Source organism: Mchenga conophoros, linkage group LG5 (assembly GCF_057382185.1).
Source record: "Mchenga conophoros isolate Kocher_MC1m ecotype Shallow Benthic linkage group LG5, M_conophoros_male_GT1.1, whole genome shotgun sequence".
Taxonomy (NCBI): Eukaryota; Metazoa; Chordata; class Actinopteri; order Cichliformes; family Cichlidae; genus Mchenga; species Mchenga conophoros.
Window position 1 is genome coordinate 18,391,952 of NC_140530.1, and position 24,935 is coordinate 18,416,886.

The 24,935-nt window shown below is 40.2% G+C and overlaps 1 protein-coding gene across 2 annotated transcripts in view; it reads left to right on the top strand.

The window, feature by feature from the left end:
* Window positions 1-24,935, top strand: part of slc4a8 (solute carrier family 4 member 8) — a 33,871-nt gene extending 8,936 nt beyond the window's left edge. The window contains exons 2-25 of one of the 2 annotated variants that reach the window (XM_085273845.1): window positions 3,696-3,777; window positions 6,349-6,501; window positions 6,939-7,074; window positions 8,656-8,816; window positions 12,167-12,343; window positions 12,750-12,838; window positions 13,620-13,777; window positions 13,873-13,960; window positions 14,055-14,201; window positions 14,297-14,397; window positions 16,056-16,230; window positions 16,392-16,525; window positions 16,650-16,895; window positions 17,097-17,202; window positions 17,579-17,740; window positions 17,854-17,967; window positions 18,065-18,226; window positions 18,301-18,552; window positions 18,729-18,797; window positions 19,600-19,773; window positions 19,862-19,993; window positions 20,089-20,192; window positions 21,836-21,941; window positions 22,116-24,935. In XM_085273845.1, the coding sequence (XP_085129971.1) occupies window positions 3,696-3,777; window positions 6,349-6,501; window positions 6,939-7,074; window positions 8,656-8,816; window positions 12,167-12,343; window positions 12,750-12,838; window positions 13,620-13,777; window positions 13,873-13,960; window positions 14,055-14,201; window positions 14,297-14,397; window positions 16,056-16,230; window positions 16,392-16,525; window positions 16,650-16,895; window positions 17,097-17,202; window positions 17,579-17,740; window positions 17,854-17,967; window positions 18,065-18,226; window positions 18,301-18,552; window positions 18,729-18,797; window positions 19,600-19,773; window positions 19,862-19,993; window positions 20,089-20,192; window positions 21,836-21,941; window positions 22,116-22,121 (3,234 nt within the window). In that variant the 3' untranslated portion in view covers window positions 22,122-24,935. The remainder of the gene's footprint in view (window positions 1-3,695; window positions 3,778-6,348; window positions 6,502-6,938; window positions 7,075-8,655; window positions 8,817-12,166; window positions 12,344-12,749; window positions 12,839-13,619; window positions 13,778-13,872; window positions 13,961-14,054; window positions 14,202-14,296; window positions 14,398-16,055; window positions 16,231-16,391; window positions 16,526-16,649; window positions 16,896-17,096; window positions 17,203-17,578; window positions 17,741-17,853; window positions 17,968-18,064; window positions 18,227-18,300; window positions 18,553-18,728; window positions 18,798-19,599; window positions 19,774-19,861; window positions 19,994-20,088; window positions 20,193-21,835; window positions 21,942-22,115) is intronic. The other variant, XM_085273847.1, reaches the window with a different exon arrangement.

Here is a 24,935-nt window from a genome sequence, read left to right on the forward strand (position 1 = left end):
ATACTCTCAGCCATCATTCAGTATATGGTATGACAATTGTGTATTCCTCATGCACACCTGTTGAGACAAATGCTCCCAAAACAGCTTTGCTCTAAATTAGATTATCAGATGTTTTTAAAGCTATTGATTAAAAATCTGTATTTTTTGTTCTACAGAATTCTGCATCCACCCACATGCAATCACAGTAGCATTGCCAGTATGTAAACACAATGCATACAGAGTTGGCAAAAGCATGCATAGTGTAGAAAGCAGATTATATATATCAGTGTCTGCATGTGTGTTTGTATTGTGCTGCTGGTAGGGATTTATGGCATCATGCATCCCTTCATCGATTTACATTTATTTATAGACTGGTGCAGTGCCCACTGTCACAGGCATATTGACGTCAGCAAAAGTAGACGTCACAGTGAGTGGAAGTTTTATTTCTGAGCTATGTTATCTGAACTACTGAAATAATAAATCATCACAGAGGAGTGTGACCACATCTGTGAGGTTGTTACCCCAGACATCGCTTAATTATAGGAAGATGACCCCAAATTGATCTAAATAACTTCAAACTTAACAAGGACAATATGTGATTGAAGTGCAGATGTTCATCGTTATTTCAAGGGGTTTACAAATGTTTAGCATTATATATTTATATATATATATCCCTATTTTTAAAGGTTCAAAAATAATTGGCCCGCTGACAAACAAGAAGTTTCATGAGCAGGTGAGACCTGTTCCCTTGTTATTTCATGACAAATGCATCCATCCATCCATTTTCTGCTACTTATCTAGGTAAAGGTTGTGGTGGCAACCACATCCCAAGCCAACTGAGAGATATAATCTCTCCAGCATGTCCTGAGTCTGCCCAGGGCTGTCTCCTGATAAGATGAGCCCAGATGTGGAGGAAGTAGCAGTTCTACTCTGAGTCCCTCACGAATGGCCTAACTCCTCACCCTGACAAAGGAGACAGACATAATTTCTGAAGTTGATTCAACTTGTTGACTGTCATTTTAAATATGAGGACCAAAGAGAAGTCAGTGCAAGTGAGGAAGGCCATCATTAGGCTGAAAAACCAAGGGTAGATATATTAAAGTTCACAATCAAGTGTTTTCTTCATGAATGGGCACAAAGCATTTACAACAGCACTCAAGAAGAGGAAGGTCACATTAGACTTTGCTAAAATATCTAAAAGAGCACTCACAGTTCTGACAAAAAAACAACCTTTGGATGAATCTGAGACGAACTTGTACCAGAATGATGGGAAAAGAAACATATGGAGAATGAGAAAAACAGGTAATGATCCAAAGCATATCATATGATCTTCAAACACGATGAAGGCAATATTATAGCAGGGGAATGTCTGGCTGCCAGATGGGACTGTCACAAGTCGCAGCATGAATTCTGAAGTGTACAGAGCTATACTCGCTAAAGCATTCAGCTTAATTCTGCCGTAGTGATCAAACGGTGCTTCACAGGAAATACCCAAAACCATATTGCAAAAGCAACTCCAGAATTTCTCAAGGCAAAAAGGGGTTAAAATCAGTCACCTGATTTCAGCCAGGTAGGGCAGCTTTTCAGTTACTGAAACCCACAAACAAGCAACAACTGACGATAACAGCTGTAAACATCTGACAGAGCACATGAAGGAAAGAAACAGCATTTGGTGATATCCATGGGTTGTAGACTTTAGATAGACACTGACTGCAAAGTTTCATCCAAGTAATAAAATAATCTTTACATTTAAAATCCTGTTAGTTTGTTAATTTGAGCCTCTGAAAATGGGAGATTATGTATAAAAATGTCTGATTCTGTTAATGAAACATTTGTGGAAAACCCCTTTACACAAAGTATGCAATTCAATCACATCTTGATTGTTTAATTTAAAATCTACGTGGTGGTGTACAGAGGCAAAACTACAACAACTGTCAATGTATTTTACTGGTAATAGCTCCAACCAACAACATACTATAATAGTTAGGTCCATATATATTTGGACACTTACAAATGTTTTTTTTTTTTTACCGGTTTACTGAAACATATCCCAATTATAGTTATATAATGGATAGACATGATGAGTAGACTGTCAGCTTTCACTTAATCCACATTCAAATTGAATGAAGGATTTAGGATTTTCAGCTCCTTAACATGTGTCGCCCTCTTTTTAAAGGGAACAAAAGTAACTGGACAATTGACTCAGAGGCTATTTAATGGAAAGGTATGGGCAATTCCTTTGTTATGTCATTATCAATTAAAAAGATAAAAGGCCTGGGGTTTATTTGAGGTGTGGTGCTGGCATTTGGAAGACTTTGGTTTAAATAGACAACATGGGGTCAAATGAGCTCCTAAGGAGGTGATCCATGCAAGTGAAACAAGCCATCCACAAGCTGTGAACAGGAAAAAACCCATCTGATAAATTGCTACAATAATAGGAGTGGCCAAATGTACAGTTTGATACACGCCGAGAAAGAAGGAAAGTACTGGTGAGCTCAGCAACACAAAAAGACCTAGTGTTCATGGAAGACAACAGTGGTTTATGATCACAGAATCATTTCACCTTCACAACAGCCAACCAAGTGAACAACACTCACCAGGAGGTAGGCTCCTGTCTAGTCTACCAATTAAGAGAAGACTGCATGAAAGTAAATACATAGAGTTCACTGCAAGGTGCAAGTCATTCATAAACCTCAAGAATATAAAGGGTAGATTGGACTTTGCTAAGATCTAAGATCTTGGAGATTAAAATTCGGACAGAAAGGCCCACAAACAAACAACAACTAAAGCTGCTGCAGTAAAGGCCTGGCAGAGCATTAAAAGTGGGGAAACCCAGAATCTGGTGAACTACATGAATTCAAGACTTCAGGCCCTTTACCTGCAGAGGGTATTTAACCAAGTATTAGAAATGAACATTTTATTTTCAGTTATTTAATTTTTCCAATTACTATTGAGCCCCTGAAATGAAGGGATTATGTGTAAAAATGCTTTAGTTCCTCACATTTTTATGTAATCTTGTTGTTCAGCCCACTGAATTAAATCTGAAAGTCTGCATCTGAGTTGTTTCATTTAAAATTCATTGTGGTAATATATTTGTAAACATCCTGTAAACAGATACGATGGAGCAGTAGAGTTACTCCAAACATTTTGTAACATGTCTTGGAGCAATCTGCCCTTATTATCATAGGTCAGATACACTCACCATGAAAAACACACTGCATGTGAGCTAACTGCACTGTTTCTTAGAACAGCAACATCCTGCAGCAGTCTGCCAACAGATTCATCACCAATGGAAATGGCTCTTTGTTAATTTGATTTGATTTCCCCAGGACAGTAGAGCCTTGCACTAATACTCTTTTTACCTCTGCTGTGTGTGTGTGTGTGTGTGTGTGTGTGCTGCCGAGTGTGCACGCCTGCCTGTCTTCCTGCATGTGTCCATACCAGACATTCTAAGAATAACTTTCAGGAATTTGATGCTTCTTGTGGAAAAACTTCCTTTGCGGTGACAATAGCTTCTCCTTATCAGGAAACTTCTTGACTTAATAACCTTTAAAACTTTCTTTCAGGGCCTAATCTTTAAAGGCTGAAGACGATCAACATTTCCACCGAATCAATATGGCTACTAGAGACAAAGAGCATTGATTACACCAAAAAAAAAAAAATCAAAGCAGAATCATTATGCTTACATGTGTCTTTTTTATATCTGTGTCCATCAGAGGCCTGATGAGGAGGTGGTGGTAGATCAGGGAGGAACCAGCTCTGTGCTGAACATCCACTATGAGAAGGAAGAACTGGAAAGTGAGTAACTTGCAGATTTGTTGAAAGTTGCCCCCATGTGTAAAATACAGGGTCAGCAAGAATCCATCTGTCACAGTTTTGTTAAAATTTATTTTAGACTGTCTGACTTGTACTGCTGCAAGTATGACTTTCAGCGGTACCAAAAAAAGCATTCTCTGTAGTTGTACATGGACCACGTAGCCTTTTAACAACAGGCCTGATAACCTATAGTCCTGAAGTGCCGCCGAGCAGGACACCCAACATAAAAAAAATCCTCAAGAGGATAAAGATCTGATCCAGTAATCCACGACAAAGAAGGAAAATGTATTGTTTGTCCTGAATCTGATGTTCAGCCAGTGGATGGACTGTCCTCTCCAGCACCCTTGTGCACACCTTCTCGGGAAGGGCCAAGGGACGTGTTCAAGTTAGAACACGTCCCTTGGCCCTCCTCCTTAAAAAGGAGGACCAGCACCAAAGTATGCCAATCCCAGACCACAGTTTCCACCTTTCACATGATCTTGCAGAGGTTGCAGCCAAGACAGCCACACAACATCCAGCTCGTATCCAGCATAAGCACCAAGCTTATGGATATGGAGACCAAGTTCTGATTTTACAATGTAAACCAAATTTTACAATATAAAAGAACACTTTCCTGAAACTATCGTTATTGCTTTCCAAAAGCTGAATTTACTCCCACTTTTTAGAAAGACTCAGCAGCCACACAGAAACATGTATGTTTATTTGGGGGGATGTGGGGGTGGTGGGTTGTTATTTTGGTGCATTATCTAAATGAACTTTTATTTCAGTGGTCAACTGAACATAAAAACTCAATATCTAAAAGCTCCAATCTGCTAAAAATTGCTTAAAAGTTTATTTGCTTTTTTGCAACCTGTATATATTGGCTCTACAGTATTAAACTGTATTAAAAAACGTAATTAAACTTAATCAGCTGGATCGCTGTGGCCCACTTTTACCTCTGACCACCCCCTCTCACTGCCTCACACTGAAGGCAACTCCAGAGTGGATTATACTCCAACCACTCACCAGGAGACCGGTTCCAGAACCCAGTCTATATCCTGAGGTGTTCCCAATTATATCTAGCTGTATATCAGTCTCACACACTCGTTTGGGTCCTTTGTCCATAATACAAGTAATCTTATATGTCTCAAGAACCAGTTTCAGCAGAATGGGATCAGACAACCAAAGCCCCCACCTTTGAGCACTTCCTGATCCACATTGCACCAGATCTGTATGGCTAACTATTTAGAGTACACTCCTAACGGGTTGCCAGCCTGTTGCAGGCCCAACTTAGTGAGACAGACATACTCATATCTAATTTAGAATCACCAATTAACCCAACTCGACTAACTGGATGTTCTCGGACTGTAGTAGGAACCCAGAGTTAGCCCACACAGACATGAGAAGAGCAGGCAAACTTCAAGCCCCAGCCAGATGGTAGTTTCAAACCCAGCACTGCTAACATTGTTGCTGTGAGGCAGCAATGCTAACAGTGTAGTGTAGTGGTTAACATATTTGCCCGCCAAGTGGAAAATGAGACCAATGTAGGATCTGGATCTCTGGCTGGAAATGAACCAATAACCTCCTGCTTGCCAAACAAATGTATGAAGTCCTGCACTACGCTATGCTGAGTTGACCAGATGCTGATCAATAACGTGTGTCCATGAGTGCCTGCATGTACGTTCACTCAAATTCAAAAATAATAAAATTCATATGTCTTATGCAGAATTATTCTCTCAAAATGTTTAAAATCTATTTGTGTAAGCCTGTTGTTTATTTATTTATTCAAAAAGACTAATATTCAAATAAAGCTCCAGTATATACAGTGTCACATGCAATCAGTCTCTTGGTTATCACACCACGCTGTTTTTGAAATTGAATCCACTAATGATAATTAATGATGGCAACAGTCAAGACTAATATAGGACAGGAAGGGTGTTGTTTTCTCATTTTCCCCGTGGAGTTTAACACCTATGCCTGAGTTTAATGGCTTTCACTTTTATCCTGCATGCTGAGAAATCATAGGACACATTATTCCTTCATGTTTTTCCCCTCTCAGTGTTTGAAGATAATTCTTTTTCCAAGCGCTAAATGCTCTTAATATTGCGGGTAAACTTAAAAATACCTGTAGAGAGTAAACTAATTGCACAAAAACAGGTCACATAGTCTCTAGTCAAATCTTGTAAAATTACTGAAGCTCTCTCAAGATAACCATCAGTTTTAAATTTTGGTTGCAAATCTTCACCACACAGCAATCAATTGACAGCAGGAGCAAAAACCTCTTCATTGTGAGTCCCTTTGGTCTGACGGGAGCTCTCCTTGTTTCATGTTTATTAAATAAATTAACAATAAAAATAGAACTTATGAAGACATCTTGCATCTCGGATTAGCCTATTTGCATAATAACTACTTGTTTTGTCAATCCACTAAACTCCTTACAGTCTTTTCATCAGATAAAATGAAGTTAAACTAAAGTGCATGCCTGTGTGACATTAAAATGCTCGCATGTTTACTTGATAATCAAATATACTTTCTTTTAATTTTTCTTGTCTTTTTTTTTTGCATTGTTTTCAGGTCACAGGACTCTGTTCGTTGGGGTCCGGATGCCCAGGCAGAGCCATCGTCACCACAAAGGTCATGGTTCCCGCCACCGCAAGAGAGACAGAAGGGCAAGCAGCATTGCAGCACAACAAAGCGAGGAGAATGAGACAACCAGTTCTAGTCATGGTAGCGCATACAGAAACAAACACATCAGAATTTTTCTTAGGCTACCCCATTACTTAAAGTGTTTTACAGTTTAGATGCATTATTTTGATTATTTTGGCTCATATAGTCATTCACCAATCAGATGGAGCCATATAGTGACTTGCTAACAGGACCAGCACCCATAGAGTAGGTAGTGGTTGTTAAACAAAGCCTATCAATATTGTGGGCACTTCACACATGCAGGACTCCAGGCTGAAATTGACAAACCACTAATTAGCTAACACAGAACAGGAACAAATCAGCATGCTGCACATGTGTACAAATGTGTGTTAAAGTATGTATGCATGTGGGCTCAGAAGCCATTAAAAGGCATGTAAGGACAGAGTAAGAAATGTTGTGTTTTGGAAAGTCTTTTGAGAACCTACAGGTCACCTCTCCTTCCTCCCACACATCACCAGACACACCATCCCAGCGGGTCCAGTTCATTCTAGGCAATGAGGAGGACGCTGAACACGTGTCCCATGAGCTGTTCACCGAGCTGGATGAGATCTGTGTCAAGGATGGCAAGGATGCTGAGTGGAAAGAAACAGCCAGGTCAGGATATCTCCTCAGGGAGCTGTTGGTAACAGTGCTTAGCAATAAGGTTTCTGACAGCCTGGCAGCTCTACAGCGGCACTAATATGAAGAGGGAAGTCTACAAGAGGTAGTTACACTTAAAGCTCGCTGAAGGTTAGCTCAAGGTGAAAAGATCAAAAGCCGTGAGTCAAACAAATATGGCTTATTTGTGCTGTTCAAATGCCAAATCTAAGTTTCTCATGCTCACTTTTTTTTATTTGGTGGTGTGAACCACTGTACAAGAGATTTAAAGCACATCTATGCGTGGGAAAGAAAAACAGCTTTCTATTTAAAGTTGAATACTCCCTCTACACTTAACCTGAAGAAGAAGTGTATTCATCATACTTCAAGGAACTCCTTTAAAAAGACCCGACGTGAGTCAAGCAGTCCCTATTATAGCCACGGCTGGGAAAGCATAGCATCTGTTCTCAAGGGCCTTTGGTTTCAGTTCTTACCTAAAGGTTTTACGTCTCTGCATCAGCAACTCCTGCTGGACAAACCAGCAACTTGTGTGGTAGCTCACTGTCCTCCGTGTGTGAGAGGTCAACTCTAAATATTTACAAGATATTTTGGAAACAGAAAATCAGTATAATATCATGTAGCAGTGGAGCAGTAACAAGGAAATTGGAAGCAAAAAAAACAACAATGACACAACGTGACAGATTTTCCGTTTTGTGTCTTTTTTGACAAATTAATAACTCAAGAATAAAACTGGAGCTCCAACAACAGAAAGATTAAAGCCCAAACAACACCCATAGAATTAAATCATTAAAAATAAATAAATAAATAAAACATTTATCATATGATTTTTATTTTAACTAATACTTTATTTAAATATTCCTAATGTCTGCAATCATAAAACTAAAAAACAGTTATAAAATAAATTACACTGTACACTGAACCCACATTATCCACACATATAGAGCGACACTATATGTGCTCTAACAGCCCTAAACAGCCCAAATACATTGAAGTTATATATCTGCAACTAGAATGAGACCAAAAAGCCAGAGGAGACTGAACAATGGGCTAACGGTGCCCTTTACAATCAAGCTCTGATTGCAGAGCTACTGCAGGAGTCAGGTTAATGCTTTGTTCAAAAGCACTAATCAGGTGAGGAACATTTTATCTGCTGGGAGACGATGTACAGCAAATGTACCAAGTGGGGACTTTTGTAGAAAACTGACAGTAGATATACTTAGGAATAAATTATACTATTGACCTTCTAAAAAAATGCAAAAATGAAGAAGTGATAGAAATGCTGTTTGTTTTTTTAATGGTAGCTGAAAAGAAGCTTTTGCTAAAGCAAACATTTCTTTACATGTTATTCTTTATCCACAGTAACAGCTTGTTTTGGCTCAGCTGTTGTCATTTAAATGACACTTTGTCAATTTATAAGATTGAAATTATGTTCTTAAGTTTTATAAAAATAATTAAGCCTTTGTATGGTAGCCTTTGTAATCAATATAGCGAATTAAACAGAAGGAAAAAATCATAATAATAATACTTCACATGTGCTCCAACTTGCAAGTTGCTAAATAACATCTCTTTATGCTGCAGATGGCTGAAGTTTGAGGAAGATGTGGAGGACGGTGGAGAAAGGTGGAGCAAGCCTTACGTTGCTACGCTTTCCCTCCACAGTCTATTTGAGCTGCGCAGTTGCATTATCAACGGCAGCGTATTGCTTGACATGCATGCTGACTGCATTGAAGAGATCGCAGGTGAGAACACTTGTATGTTAATATGACTCTACCCGAGTGCTCTATATAAGAAGGCAGGTTCAGACTCATTATTAAGGGCGAAACAAAACTTATTATTGGTCTTTATCATGTGCTTTTCTCTCATGTTTGGCATATAATTGTGGTCAGAAGTTTATATACACCCATTATGGGCATGAAGGTCATGGTCATTCTGAACTTAATTATTTCTTTGAAGTGTTCTTTTTCCAGGATGGAATCATTTCACTGCATACATCTTTAATGACTTTAAAAAACAAGGATTGCTGTTTGTTTGTTTTGTTTTGTATTTTCTCTAATTTACCGGGTCAAAAGTGTACACACACACACACACACACACACACACACACACACACACACAGCATTTGTTTCAATGCTCCCTAGTCAGTTGAATCTTGACCAGTTGCTTTTGGTAGCCATTACAGTTTTTTACAGCAGCTAGGACACATTTCCCAATACTTAGGTCACTTTTGCAAAACTCTTCACACAATCCTCCTAACTGACCGTCAGCTTGGCAAAACAGTTCATTTCACATTCAAAATGCACTACAACTACCAAAACACTTTATTCAGGTCTCAAATAAACTCATTCTTCCAGAACACTAGCAAAGGTTGACAGCCGACAAACACACTTTGTCACCCACAAAACAATGACCTAAAAAACACTAACAACATGTAGCATTACACAGTGTTTTCCTGTGTAAAACAAGGACACATCTCTGTTTATAATTTCAATATATGTTACTGGAATGAATCAGACATCATGCAGAATTCGTTAATATTTGTTTATGTATTTTTATTTTTTTGCACTAAGTAATCCCAAGAATTTGTATACACACCATCCACTGATACACATACAATAGTAATGCTATTCTACTCGGTCTTCTCCATTTGGCCACAGGTTCTCATCCACATCACATCTTATGTCATCTAGGGCAATACACCTAGGAAAGAATCTTCTGGCTGCCAGAATTGAAGGAGTTGAAAAATTGAAGGAGTAACACCTGTGTAGATGTTCATCTACAATGAGAATAAGCTGTGGCTGGTTAAACTGCATTTTTAGATTTAAAATATGTTTCAATAAAATATTGCTGTTGGATTTTGCTGTCTTTTCAAGTTTTGCATTGTGTTATTGTTTTGGCCATAAGTTTAACAGTTTTGAAAACAGTATGTAAGCACATGCAAAATGTCCTGTCCGTACAAAGATTTTTGGCAGTTGTTGTGTCTGAGTGAGAAGATAATTCATGAAATTTGAGAGATGTAGTCATTGAATGCATTTTGTGCCAAAACAATGATAACTGGTCCTCAGTTTAGCCCACATAGACTTCTGTTGTGCTCACTGTGTGAGGAGTTTTGCAAACGTGACCTAAGTATTGAGAAATGTGTCCTAGCGTCTGTGAAAAACTGTAATGTTAGCTGCTTTATCCATTCCAAAACCAGTTTTGACATGTGTTTGGGATCAGTGCTTTGTTGGCACACCCAGTTGTCAGTTGTGTTTACCATCTAGCTGTTGGAGGTAGTCCTCCTTTTTCATTAACCAATCTGCTGTGTGTAACATATCAGCTGCAGAGCATGATGCTACTACCACCTTGCTTGACAGCTGGTACAGTGTTCTTATGTTTGAAAACCTCACCTTTATTCCTCCAAACATACCTCTTATCATTTTGGCCCAATAGCTCAATCTTTGTCTCCTCTGACAATAAAAGTTTTCTCCAGAAAACTTTTATGTGGAAAGCTAGAAATTCAGTCAAGCTTTAAGGTGTTGATTTTGGAGCAGAAGCTTCTTTCTAGGTTGGCACACTCTCAGCCCACAGAGAGTAAAACTCACTTCACTGTAGTAAGTGACGCTGGTCTTCCGGTAGTTTCTGGTTCATGGCAGGCTTGAACCTCGGTGATTCCTGAGTTATATGTGAACATGAAATTTCCTCTCATCTGAGGGTGACGGTTTGGGTGGTAACAAAAGAGGTGACATGTCAAAATAACTTGTATTTACAGTTGTTTGAACCGATGATCTTGGAATCTCTAGTTGAGATCTTCCCAACTTTTCCATTGGTCTGCATATTGGCCTGTCTAATAGTCCCATTGTCAGTAATCCATCCATCCATCCGCTACCGCTTATCCTTTTCAGGGTTGCGGGGGGCGCTGGAGCTGATCCCAGCTGTCATAGGGCGAGAGGCGGGGTACGCTCTGGACAGGTCGCCAATTTGTCACAGAGCCAACACACAGGGACAGACAACCATTCGCACTCACATTCATTCACACATTCACACCTAGTGGCAATTTTAGATTATCCAATTAACCTATCCCCACAAGCTGCATGTCTTTGGACGGTGGGAGGAAGCCGGAGTACCCGGAGGGAACCCACGCAAACACGGGGAGAACATGCAAACTCCACACAGAAAGACCCCGGCCTGATGGTGGAATTGAACTCAGGACCTTCTTGCTGTGCGGCAACGGTGCTAACCACCGTGCCACCGTGCTGCACAAATTCAACCTTATACCATTTATTTGTCTGTTTTTCTCCACCTTGCTCTATAGAGCCAGTTCTTTAGCTCATGTTACTTTTGTTACTATGAATCAGACTGTAGCCTTGTCAGAATGCCTGCTAGTTGTAATCCAAGAAGAACAACATACACGAACGACTATATTCTTTTGGACTCAGAAACACAGTTTGCTTCTCTTATGGTAACTTTGCAGAACAACCAGCCTAGTTCTAGGCAGCACATCAAGCTGCAGTTTGTGTAATAAACCTGAGCCGAAATTGTATTGCTGTCAGCACCTGTACACCTGGATTTTACTTGGAAATTGCAGCTGAAACTGTGATTGGATAAAATCTACTTTGATCCAAACTCATTTGCATGCAAGTAATAAACTTTGCACCTTCATTTATTTATGCATACTCATGACTGGATGAGGTAATTATGCACATCATGCAAACAAACACACACACACACACACACACACACACACACACACACACACACACACACACACACACACACACACACACACACAAACAAAAATAACAAGAACAAGTGAGTAAGCAAGGCCTGATAAAGTGCAGAAGCGGTAAGAAAGATGGAGAGATGCTGATTATTCTGCAGTTTCATGTGGACAGATATTGACATAACCCTTTAAACTTTCACCTTCTGTTCAACAGTGAAAGATGTCTGACCAGATTGGCTTGTATTTGTTTTAAAAGCAGCGGTTACATAAAATTAACATGTGTTCCATAAATCAAGGAGGGTATAATGTTGAGACATTATGATTTGATGTGGAACACCAACGCTCTGATCATACTAAACTCTGGGTTTATGAGTTTGACCTGCGTTGCAGACATGGTACTGGACCACCAGGAGGCATCCAATGAGCTGGATGACAGCGTAAGAGTGAGGGTTCGTGAGGCGCTGCTCAAGAGACACCACCACCAAAACGAGAAGAAGAAGAATTTGATTCCCATTGTACGCTCCATCACAGAGGGAGCACGCAAACAGTCAGAACCTCATCTGATTGGTGAGTTTGATGGTGGATGTCACACACAAGCGCATCCTGACTTGTGCTCTCTACATCAAAGTAGAAGTCATGTCTTGATATAGGGCTGAAATTGGCTTTTTTTGGGGGGGGGGGGTACTTTGGCTGTGTGCTGAGGGGCCTTGATTGGGTTTTTAATTGTAATATTAATTAAGATTTTCAGTTCAAATTATAGTCAGGGTAAAAATACATAAAAATACATGAAAAGTAAGTATTGATTTGATTAGATTAAAGTAAGTCAGACTGCATAACAAACATATATTTCTTTCAGGGCGATATATTTTTTTATTCATCGTTGTTAGTTTGGACTTGGCACAACAACTATCATATTTACTGACTCTGAATCATTTGTCTCCTTCCATCACACATGCACATAAACACCCTGCAGGGTCAGCCACGTCTCCCCAGCCTATTCAATCCAACGAAGCAGCTAAGAACGGTGCTGGACAGGACAGCACTCAGGTGGACCTGAGTAAGGTAAACAAGCAGGCTGTAGAGCAAATGTTGCATTTCTTTAGATGAATGCTATTAAAAAAAAACCCAGAATACTTGTAAATATGATTATGCTAAACAACAACAACAGATCTTATTTTGTGTGTGTGTGTGGGGGGGGGGGGCTCTCAGCTCTGAGAATGCACTGGAGACCTGAACTGGGATGCTGTAAATATAATGAGAAACAATTGTGTCACATAGTGCCCCCTACAGTGGAACAACACACAGCAGTAGCCCATCAATAAAGGTACTTTTAGAGCCTCCCAAAGGGTTGCCATAGCAGATGCCCTTTCTTACTCAACACTCCCATTTATCCAGGCTTGTAACCCCCTGAGGTTGGGTTTTTGTGTTTCCTCTTAGTATCAAACAAGAGGTTTTTCCACATGTAAGGCAAATGTGATAACCACAACAACACAGAGCCACTAACAGCAGTCCACCAACGAAAGACTAAAAAGCAGTGCCATAAAGCCACAGACAAAGGTTTCCAATGAGCACTGGACCTGCTCGGTTCTCTACAGTTAAGTTAGTTATTACAGTAAATCAATAAACAACACGCTAAAGAGAAGAAAATTAAGGACATTAATTCTGGGCAGACAAGTTACAATAGCATAGAAAAGAAAACTGGAGACAAATGAAGAATAGATATACAAAAATTCACAAACAACGTTTTTAAATACCGTAACAAAAATCCCAATCGACTTACATCATAACATCAACATTGAGATCAAATCCTGTACTGATATTTGCATCTGTCCTGTCTGAACAGGTGGATCTGCACTTCATGAAAAAGATCCCAGAGGGTGCAGAGGCTTCCAATGTGCTGGTGGGAGAGCTGGACTTCCTGGAGAGGCCTATTGTAGCCTTTGTGCGCCTTTCCCCTGCTGTGCTGCTCACTGGACTTACAGAGGTGCCCATACCAACCAGGTAGACAGCTGCAGCTCCCTGCTTTAATCATAAAATCAAATTCAATATTCCAGAAACTCTTTATAAACTGAAATTCATCTGCTGACAAATATTAGGTTCCTCTTCATACTTCTTGGCCCTGATGGGAAGGCTCAGCAATACCATGAAATCGGTCGCTCCATGGCAACCATCATGACAGATGAGGTAAGCACTCTGTCAATCAAAATAAATCTGAGCATCTCTCTTGCAGGTATAAAGAGGCTGAGTTTTCTATTTCTTTTGCTTTTTTCTGTACCAGATTTTTCATGATGTAGCATATAAGGCAAAGGACAGAAGTGACCTTCTAGCGGGAATAGATGAGTTTCTAGACCAAGTAACTGTCCTGCCACCAGGAGAGTGGGACCCCTCAATCCGTATTGAACCCCCAAAAAAGGTCCCATCTCAGGTACATAGCTGCAGTCAATTAAAGATATTTGTACAACGAAAATTTATAACTGTTGGTTCAGTGTATCATAATTTTGCATTCCTTGATATCTGCAGGAGAAAAGGAAGATGCCTGGAGTCCCTAATGGCACCGTCTGTCAGGAAGAGGAAGAGCTGCATGCTGAACACCACGGGCCAGAACTGCAGAGAACTGGAAGGTTTGCCCAGACTTCTTGCTTCTGTAATGGTGACTGTAGAAGGCATATTCAGACAGCAGGGTGTTTTCCCCCAGAAATGTAACCCTTAAAACAGCTTGCAGTTAGGTGCCTTAATGGATGTGTTGCAGCCTGGGCCTGAGTTTAGCACTCTTCACTGTGTTCCCATTTGCTCCGGTCACGAAATCTAAATTTGGATTTGTGAGGAACAGACAAGTGACAATTACCAGTGCGAATGTGACAGCCTGAAGGAAACTGAAGACGAAAGCATTTTACTTTATTCTTTAAAGAAAAGGTTGTCTTTGAAATCTTCTTTCTCAACAAGATTCTTTTTATCTTTTCTATTTACATCCCACACACCACAATTTTTAGTGAGGTACCAAAAAAAGTTCCATTTTATTGAAATAAAGGTTAGTACAATCACATCTTGTCCATTTTGTCTACAACAATCATTTACAGGCAACTTCATTTTAACCCATTTTTTTCTTCTGATCATCATGTTATCAATTGTCCAAATTAATCTTAAAGTAATAACTTGAATTTAGAAAATAGTAGCAACTATCATGCCAAGAGTTAAATTAGATGACTATAATGTCCATTTGTGTGTTAGCTGTGTAGCTTGAGCCAGGAGCTGTTTATCTCAGTTTAGCATAAAAGACTGAACCTTTGAGAGGTAGATGAATTAAATTTTGTTGTTCTCATCCAGCAGCAAATGTGCACATTTTCCACAGTGCAATCTGAATTCTACACAGCATAAAAAGTCACTTGAATGCTGAACACGTGACGATCACAGGCTCCCTCCTTAGAACTGCGGACTGTTTGGAGGAGGTCATGACAGAGAGTGTTGCGCTACAAGTCTAAACTGCTGCTAAACTACTGATAAACTTGCCCTGCTGAGCCACTCAAGGCCTTTATGGTGGCTCCAGATCTTTTGCAGGTGTCTTTCCTCAGCACTTTTCCTATTTACATTAACACAATAACTTGAAATTATTGTGATTTTATTGTGAGGCTGTTTCAAATGTTTGATACAGCACCGATTAAAGTTGAAGAGTGCCAAGATGCTGCTATGGCTCATAGGTTGTAGGTCAATTAGGTGACTTATTACAGCAAGGAGCTGTGATCTGTCACACACCACAATCCCAGTGAACCTTTCTACAACACCACAGAGCCACTAGAAGCAGCCATTAGACTTGAGGACTATAAAGCAGTGCCACAAAGGCGTTACACTTGCTAGTTTCACTATAGTTAAGCTAGTTATTTCAGTAATTCAATAAGTACCATGCTGCTTCCTTACTCACTAGGGCCTGGTACAGCAGGTAGTTACACGTTTGATTTGGCTGATTTTTTCCCCTTGTTTTTTTTTTCCATTTTTTTACACTGAATGTCGTTCCTGACCCAACCCCAGATCAAACAGGGGACATGTTGCTCGTTAGGCAAATGTTAGTACCAGTTTCCCCCCTTTCTTTAAGTGTCCCAAGTCCATGTACTGTACTATTCTTTGCCTTGATGTGTTTTTGCAAATACAAAAAAAAACAACAAAAAAATAGAACTGTTTCTGAAAATATTCCATGCTCATCATGTTCATGCAGTGAGGATATGTCAGGTTAAACTGTCTTTGTTTACTGAACTAGTCCTCTTCTTTCCATATGTGCTGCGATCAGGTTATTTGGTGGTCTGATCCTGGACATCAAGAGGAAAGCTCCATTCTATTGGAGTGATTTTAAGGATGGTGTCAGCCTCCAGTGTGTGGCCTCCTTCCTCTTCCTCTACTGTGCCTGCATGTCTCCTGTCATCACCTTCGGGGGACTGCTGGGGGAGGCGACAGAAGGACGTATTGTAAGAGCTTAAACACACTCAAGGACACATTCACAGTACTATATTGTAGTTATATACTGCCGTGTCTTTAGGCCATTACTACCACAGCATCAAGACTGAATGTTACTGAAGATTGTGTAGCAAAGGTTACAGGCTCTCTGCATTTGCAACATATGTTGTAGAGCGCCATTGAGTCCTTATTTGGTGCGTCTATGACTGGAGTAGCCTACTCGCTGTTTGCTGGTCAGCCTCTCACCATCCTGGGCAGCACAGGTCCTGTTCTTGTGTTTGAGAAAATCCTCTTCAAATTCTGCAAGTATGTACAGGACTCACAACAGCTTCCTTGTGACATCATTATCGCCAAAATGACATTTGTCCCTGTTCCCCGCTGTGCTCTAACTTTAGTCTCTTCTCTCATTTCCTCTCCTCTCCTCTTTCAGGGACTACGACCTTTCTTATCTGTCGCTGCGGACTTGCATAGGCTTATGGACAGCCCTGCTGTGTTTACTGTTGGTTGCCACAGATGCTAGTTCCCTGGTGTGCTACATCACTCGTTTCACAGAGGAGGCCTTTGCTGCCCTCATCTGCCTCATCTTCATCTATGAGGCTTTGGAAAAACTGTTTCACCTGGGAGAACTCTACCCTTACAACGCATACAGTGATTTGGACAAGCTCACCCTGGCATAGTCAGTAACTCAATTTCCTCGAGAGTTTACCAGAATGTTTACGCTGTAGCTTTTTCACTGCTCGTTCTTTTTTTGCTGATCACTTTCCTGCTTTCCTCATCTTATGCTTGACTTGTTCTGACTACTGAAGAAAAAAAACACATTTTTGTGAGCTGATGTATAGTTCAATTCATTGTGTGTGTTATGCGTCTTTGTCTGTAGCTGTAAGTGTGCAGAACCTGATAATCCAAGTAATGAAACCGTGGAAATTTGGACTGAGAGAAACATCACAGCCTCTGCTGTACCCTGGACCAACCTGACTGTCAAGGTAACGTAACTATGTGGGAACACACATCTAATGAAGTCTAATGTTGATATAACTTTCATAATAGCACTTGCCACATTTGTTCCAGCTTGTTTACTTTCCCAACTTGTTAACATTCAACTAACCCCCTCACCTTCCAATGTGCAGCCGACCTCACTTAAGGATCTTTGCAAACACTGACAAGGAGACTTCAATTAAACTCTCGCTGCTGTGTGTTTAGCTAAGCACACCAAAGGCCATTTTGTTTGTCTGTTTTATGTCTTTTTTATGCTCTGTAGACTCTTCCAGTCCGCCACATAATTCTGATAAAACAGTTTTATGTGATGCATGAATGAATGTGATGCATTTATTGTAATAGGATCTCTGTTCATCTCTGTAGGAGTGTATCAGTCTGCACGGCCACTTTGTTGGGACAGCATGCGGTCACCATGGCCCCTACACCCCAGATGTCCTTTTCTGGTCTGCTATCTTGTTCTTTTCAACGTTCTTCATGTCTGCCTTTCTCAAACAATTCAAGACTAGCCGTTATTTCCCCACTAAGGTAACTAACCACATCATGAGTAATAGATTAGTAGGCACTGGCAATAGCATTAAAACTTATTGCATTGTGTTAATGATCATTAATCTCGTAGCCTTGTTGTCTCTTCTGCTCAGGTGCGGTCTATGATCAGTGATTTTGCAGTGTTTCTTACCATTGTTTTTATGGTCCTGATTGACTTTGCCATTGGAGTACCCTCCCAAAAGCTGAATGTGCCAAGCAAATTCCAGGTATAGAGGAACTGTATAACTTGCACTTCATGATATAAAACCATTGAGGATGATTAGCTGCATTATTGCATTATATTTCTGGTAATTACCTCTTCAGCCTACCAGAGATGATCGTGGTTGGTTCATCAATCCAATAGGGCGAAATCCATGGTGGACAGCTTTGGTTGCATCGATTCCTGCTCTTCTCTGTACGATCCTCATCTTCATGGACCAACAAATAACTGCCGTTATAGTCAACCGCAAAGAGCACAAACTACTGGTAAGACAACATTTTTTTAATCATATTCAAATAAGTCCTGAAGCTTTTCTGATTTTCGGACTTCTGCGATACAGAAAGGCTGTGGGTACCATCTGGACCTGCTGATGGTGGGAGTGATGCTGGCCGTATGCTCCATCATGGGCTTGCCCTGGTTCGTGGCAGCCACTGTCTTGTCGATCTCTCATGTCAATAGTCTGAAGCTGGAGTCAGAGAGCTCAGCTCCAGGGGAGCAGCCTCGCTTCCTGGGGATCAGAGAACAGAGACTTACTGGCCTGGTCATCTTCCTGCTCATGGGCTTATCTGTATTCATGACTAGAGCCCTCAAGGTTAGTCAGAGAAGCTATATAATGGTGGCCCCCTCTGGTGTATTACACATGAATCAGATGTGCAATATACCTACTATGACAAGAAATATCTGCTGTAAAAAAAAAATATAATACTTATAATGGAAGTTAATGGATAAATTAGCTGATAAAAATATAATGTCTGTTTGTTTTTTCAGCTCATTCCTATGCCAGTGTTGTATGGTGTTTTCCTCTACATGGGAGTGTCTTCATTAAAAGGCATCCAGGTGAGGAACTATGCAGCATGATTGTGCAGTTGACACAAAAACAAAATATACTGTGATTATGATTATTTAGAAAGCTCTCCTTCCTTTAATCTGGTGGCAGCTGAAGGCGCCTTGTCCTGGTGTGATTGAATACGCCAGCCATTGCACAGATTGCCGATCCACCACACGACTAACACAGAGAGACAGGCAACCACTCATTCTCCAATCCTTACATGCAGCCAAATTAAATAACCAATTCATCTAACAAGCATGTTTTTGGACTGTGGAAGGAAACACGCACAGACACAGTAGAACATGCAGACTCCACGCAGACTGGTCTTTGCCAGTGAGGAGGTTCAAACCAGGAAAAAGTGGTTACTCCGGCCCCTTCTCGATGCATGCTGCTGTATATATTAACACTCTGATGAACACATCAGGAGCTCCTCGGGGTTCGGTATCTTGCCCAAGGATATTTTGGCATGCAGACTGTTTTTGGAGAATGTCTGAAACAATACTACACTATGAATAACGTACTTCCAAAAAACCCCCCCCCCCAAAAAACACCAACTCTGACTCAAAACTGCAAAATAATTAAAACTGTTCTCTTGTCCTCTCTTGCTGGATGCCCCCTGCTGCACCCTTGCCTTTTCTAATTATAATGCTGTTGCAATTAATCATGGCCTGACAGTTTATTGTCTGAACTAACCAGATGCATTCATTCTTTTTCCATATTCACCATCTGTCTCTTTGCTTTGCTCTCATTAATTTGTTCTCTCCTTTGCCAACTTCCATAACACCTGCTTTCATCTTTACCACTTCTCAGTTCTTTGACCGTCTGAAACTGTTTGGTATGCCGGCGAAGCACCAGCCAGATTTCATCTACCTGCGACACGTTCCCTTGAGAAAGGTGCATCTGTTTACTGTCACCCAGCTCACGTGTCTGGTGCTTCTCTGGGTCATTAAGACATCACCGGCGGCCATAGTCTTCCCCATGATGGTGAGTTGACCACAACCATTCCGTCTTACCTAGTGGAGCCGTATCTTCTGTTTAAACACCGAGCCTGTTCGTCTGCCTTTTTCTGCAGGTGTTGGCTCTGGTTTTCATCCGCAAGGTGTTGGACTTGTGTTTCTCCAAGCGAGAGCTAAGCTATCTAGATGACCTAATGCCCGAGTGGAAGAAAAAAAATCTTGACGATGCCTCGAAAAAGATTGAAGAGGTAGTCTAAAGGGAATTTTAAAATGTAAAGTTCACCTTTTGTGAATGCATAAATGTGCACATATTGAGCGCGTACGTCATGGATTTGTCTCGCAGGAGTCACAGGTTATGCTCAGCACAAATAAAGAAGATTCGACTACAGTTCAGATTCCCATGGAGAAGACCAAGCCTGCTCAGGCTCCAAAAGCCCACGATCCCAGGTGAGCACACATGTTCAAATTTAAATAATAGACATCATATTTGGAGTGGTAAGATTATACAGGGAGTGCAGAATTATTAGGCAAATTAGTATTTTGTCCACATCATCCTCTTCATGCATGTTGTCTTACTCCAAGCTGTATAGGCTGGAAAGCCTACTACCAATTAAGCATATTAGGTGATGTGCATCTCTGTAATGAGAAGGGGTGTGGTCTAATGACATCAACACCCTATATCAGGTGTGCATAATTATTAGGCAACGTCCTTTCCTTTGGCAAAATGGGTCAAAAGAAGGACTTGACAGGCTCAGAAAAGTCAAAAATAGTGAGATATCTTGCAGAGGGATGCAGCAGTCTCAAAATTGCAAAGCTTCTGAAGCGTGATCATCGAACAATCAAGCGTTTCATTCAAAATAGTCAACAAGGTCGCAAGAAGCGTGTGGAAAAACCAAGGCGCAAAATAACTGCCCGTGAACTGAGAAAAGGTAAGAAAGGCTGAAAGACGACCACCACTGAACAAGACACACAAGCTGAAACGTCAAGACCGGGCCAAGAAATATCTCAAGACTGATTTTTCTAAGGTTTTATGGACTGATGAAATGAGAGTGAGTCTTGATGGGCCAGATGGATGGGCCCGTGGCTGGATTGGTAAAGGGCAGAGAGCTCCAGTCCGACTCAGACGCCAGCAAGGTGGAGGTGGAGTACTGGTTTGGGCTGGTATCATCAAAGATGAGCTTGTGGGGCCTTTTCGGGTTGAGGATGGAGTCAAGCTCAACTCCCAGTCCTACTGCCAGTTTCTGGAAGACACCTTCTTCAAGCAGTGGTACAGGAAGAAGTCTGCATCCTTCAAGAAAAACATGATTTTCATGCAGGACAATGCTCCATCACACGCGTCCAAGTACTCCACAGCGTGGCTGGCAAGAAAGGGTGTAAAAGAAGAAAAACTAATGACATGGCCCCCTTGTTCACCTGATCTGAACCCCATTGAGAACCTGTGGTCCATCATCAAATGTGAGATTTACAAGGAGGGACAACAGTACACCTCTCTGAACAGTGTCTGGGAGGCTGTGGTTGCTGCTGCACGCAATGTTGATGGTGAACAGATCAAAACACTGACAGAATCCATGGATGGCAGGCTTTTGAGTGTCCTTGCAAAGAAAGGTGGCTATATTGGTCGCTGATTTGTTTTTGTTTTGTTTTTGAATGTCAGAAATGTATATTTGTGAATGTGGAGATGTTATATTGGTTTCACTGGTAAAAAATAAATAATTGAAATGGGTATATATTTGTTTTTTGTTAAGTTGCCTAATAATTCTGCACAGTAATAGTCACCTGCACACACAGATATCCCCCTAAAATAGCTAAAACTAAAAACAAACTAAAAACTACTTCCAAAAACATTCAGCTTTGAGATTAATGAGTTTTTTGGGTTCATTGAGAACATGGTTGTTGTTCAATAATAAAATTATTCCTCAAAAATAAAACTTGCCTAATAATTCTGCACTCCCTGTATACAAGGATTTTTGTCACTTTCCAAGCAACCTACATGCATGCTTGTATTTATATACTAGTGTGTGTTGTTCTGTTGTGCCACCTGTGAGTGAGACCTCTCCCTAAACCCTCCGGTTCCTTTCCGTGCTCCTCAGGTGTGACCCCTCTGATATTAACATATCTGATGAAATGTCTAAAACCACCGTGTGGAAATCTCTCAACACCAATCAAAAGGACACTCGTCCTTTGACTGCTAAAAAGGCAAGGCCACACCCCTTATTTTTCCTCACCCCTACAATCTGGAAACATTCCTGCTTTATATTGTGCTCATTTGTATCTTTAGTATTTTAACATTATTTTGTTATTCAAAACTCAGGGTTGCTGCCTTGTGCTCTGTGCTGTCTTAACTCAGCCTTTGCATGTTTCGCCCTGCAGGTTTGAAGAGATTGCATTCATCGATGAGTAAAGGATGTCCAGATTCATGACAGACTCGACTGCATCTCTTGACTGGACAGGATTTGGCTGCTTCAACCATCAGCCACTTCAGTGCTCAGAAAAAGGAGTCTTTAGTTTCTACCAGCTACCCATAAAACACATGTTTCTCAGACACACAGGGAAAGTCAAGGGTGTAGAACATCCATCCATTCACTTCTACCTTTGTGAAGTTTGTAAATATATAAAATATATATACCGTACTACATATATATTGTTTAATTTCCCTAAATTCAAATCCCTACCTACTTATAGCTCTGGCCCTCACCACTCCTATATCTTAAACACCTTGGCTTGGAGTTTTGTTTTTATTAGGCACATATAATGTCAACCTTCTTACACCATCTGAACAATCTTAAACAATATTTAGCTGTGAGATTCCAATACTACTGAACGTCCAACTTTTAACTGAATTGTGGAGAGCAGTGATATGGAGTTGTACTCTAGAGGCAAGTCCTGGAGCTGCTCCACTGACAGTCACAGAACTGTTTTCTGTTTCAAACCATGCAGTCATATAAAGGTAACTGGGACGTACCATTTCAATTAACCATACTGGTTCATCTCCAAAAGATGGCGGTTTTGTTTCAGCTTGTATGAGTCAAATTTAGTTTGCTTTTAACTAAAAGAACAGTACCATGAAAACAGTGAGAGTGAAACAAAATAGTAAAACCGTTAACCTGTACCGCTCCACAGAGCTGAGGCAAAGCGCAGATTTAAGTAATAATTTATTGCTGGTTATCAAAAAACCTTGTGTCAACAAAAAAGTAAGCAAAAACAATGATATGTTTAATATGGTTGATTATTTGGTAGACTCATCAGAAAACGGGAAATGAAAGCACCATCAACAATGTGCTTTTTGGGGTGTAATGTTTCCTTTATTGGGTGTTCATCTTTAAATTAATGATTGTGTAAGAATCAAGTCTGTTATACCGACAGCACCCTGTGTGTTTGTTTTCTGCTTGTATTCTTATTTATTTACCTCAAACAAGGCCACGAATACTCATGTAAGGCATTTTGGATAACATCAGGTAGGAAAAACCAGAAACGTGTGCGTATCAAAAAATGAGGGAGGCTTCAGGGTTTTATTTTAAGCAATAATTTACCCACGCTCCACCCAAAACTAATCATACTGCAGCTTTTTATTCTTCAGGAACCTTTCTTACTAGTGCAACTTTGTATATTCATCTTGAGCTGGACTCTGAAGGCCTTCCTCGCACTTTCATTACATGTTACACTATAAAACAGTTACAGTTAATAAAGTGAAGCTATTTGAGCAATGTCAACTTCATCTGAGACCTTTCAGTCTGCATAAACAAGGTTGCACTGTAATGTGGGCCCTTGTGTTTAATAACCTTCATTAGACCAACAGTCTCTGCTATAGTTGCACTTTCTGTAGATAAAGAAACGTTGATATATTTTATTTTAAGAAACTCTATTAAGCAACCAAATTATTTTAATAAAATGTTACAGTTATTTATTATTATTATTTATTTTTAGATACAAAGTCACAAAATATCCTCTTTGCTTTCTGTATTCTAAGGCTGAAGAATGCAGCACATAACTAATGCTTTGGTGAATGTCTTGCCTCCATACAGTCGTGGGAGACACCTGTTATGTAATATAGTGCGGTCGACAATAGAACTGGCCCAATTGGTAATGAAGAGTTTCAGGTCAAAGTTATACAGCCATTTCTGCCTGAAGTTCGCTAACATTAGCCATCATGAATTAACTTAGTAATATTTCACAAATAACAATATCCTGTTAACATCAGTTCATTTTCAGGGATACTTCCTGAACAGTCTTCATCTGTTCTGTTTAAGTGAATTTGATCCAAAGTGCACAAGTAATGTGTCACTGTAAAGGTGACACCTCTGTGACACGTGTGAAAGTTTGTGGAGTGTGACTCATGTCATGCACTTCTGCTTTGATTCTGTCAGATATCTGAATGTGAGTTGAGTGCAGCCGTAGCTAAATTCATTAATAAAATATTATTGTGTAATCATATCAGTGAGTGCAAACAGTAGCTGATGCTATGTAAAACTAAGGGTAAAAAAAAAGAGGATTTGACCAAAATGTAAAATCACTGTTAAAAATCCAGTGTTTAAGGATTTTAAATGTGCTGTTAAAAAAAAGAATCTACAAGTTATTTTGGTGACTTTAAACCTGTTGATGTCTATGTGAATGTACGGTAAATATAAAGTAAAATGCCTTCATTGCACCGTAGAATGATTGCATAAACATGTAGCCAGGAGATTCATTCATTAGGTGGATGTGACTATAAATATATGTGCAATACCAGTACATGCGTGCCTGTCATAGACTACATAACCATTTCTTGTTGTGCTGCCTTTTCCTGCACCATTGACCTTACATCCGCTTTTGTTTCTGGGTCCAGTTTTGGATTGTTGTACTGAATCGTTATTTATATTTTCCTGCCCACTTCATTTTTACATGTAGGTAAAGGTGACATCTGTGCACTTTGTCCTTGTAATAAGTATTATGTGAAACCGATGTCTATTTCAAGGACGAGGTGACAGTAGAGGAAAAATGTAGTTGTAGAGGGGGGAGAGGAAGTTTCCACTGAGAAGAAGAACACTTGTACCGCGGTAACATTAATCCTACAGTTTCGGAGCCATAGAACGAGCGATGCCTTGTCTCTTGTATTAGTCTTGAAAGAAATAATTCTGTTTTATATGTATATCAAATTAAATTTTTGACAATGGAAATGGAAAATAAATAACTACAGGTAAAACTGAAGAAAAA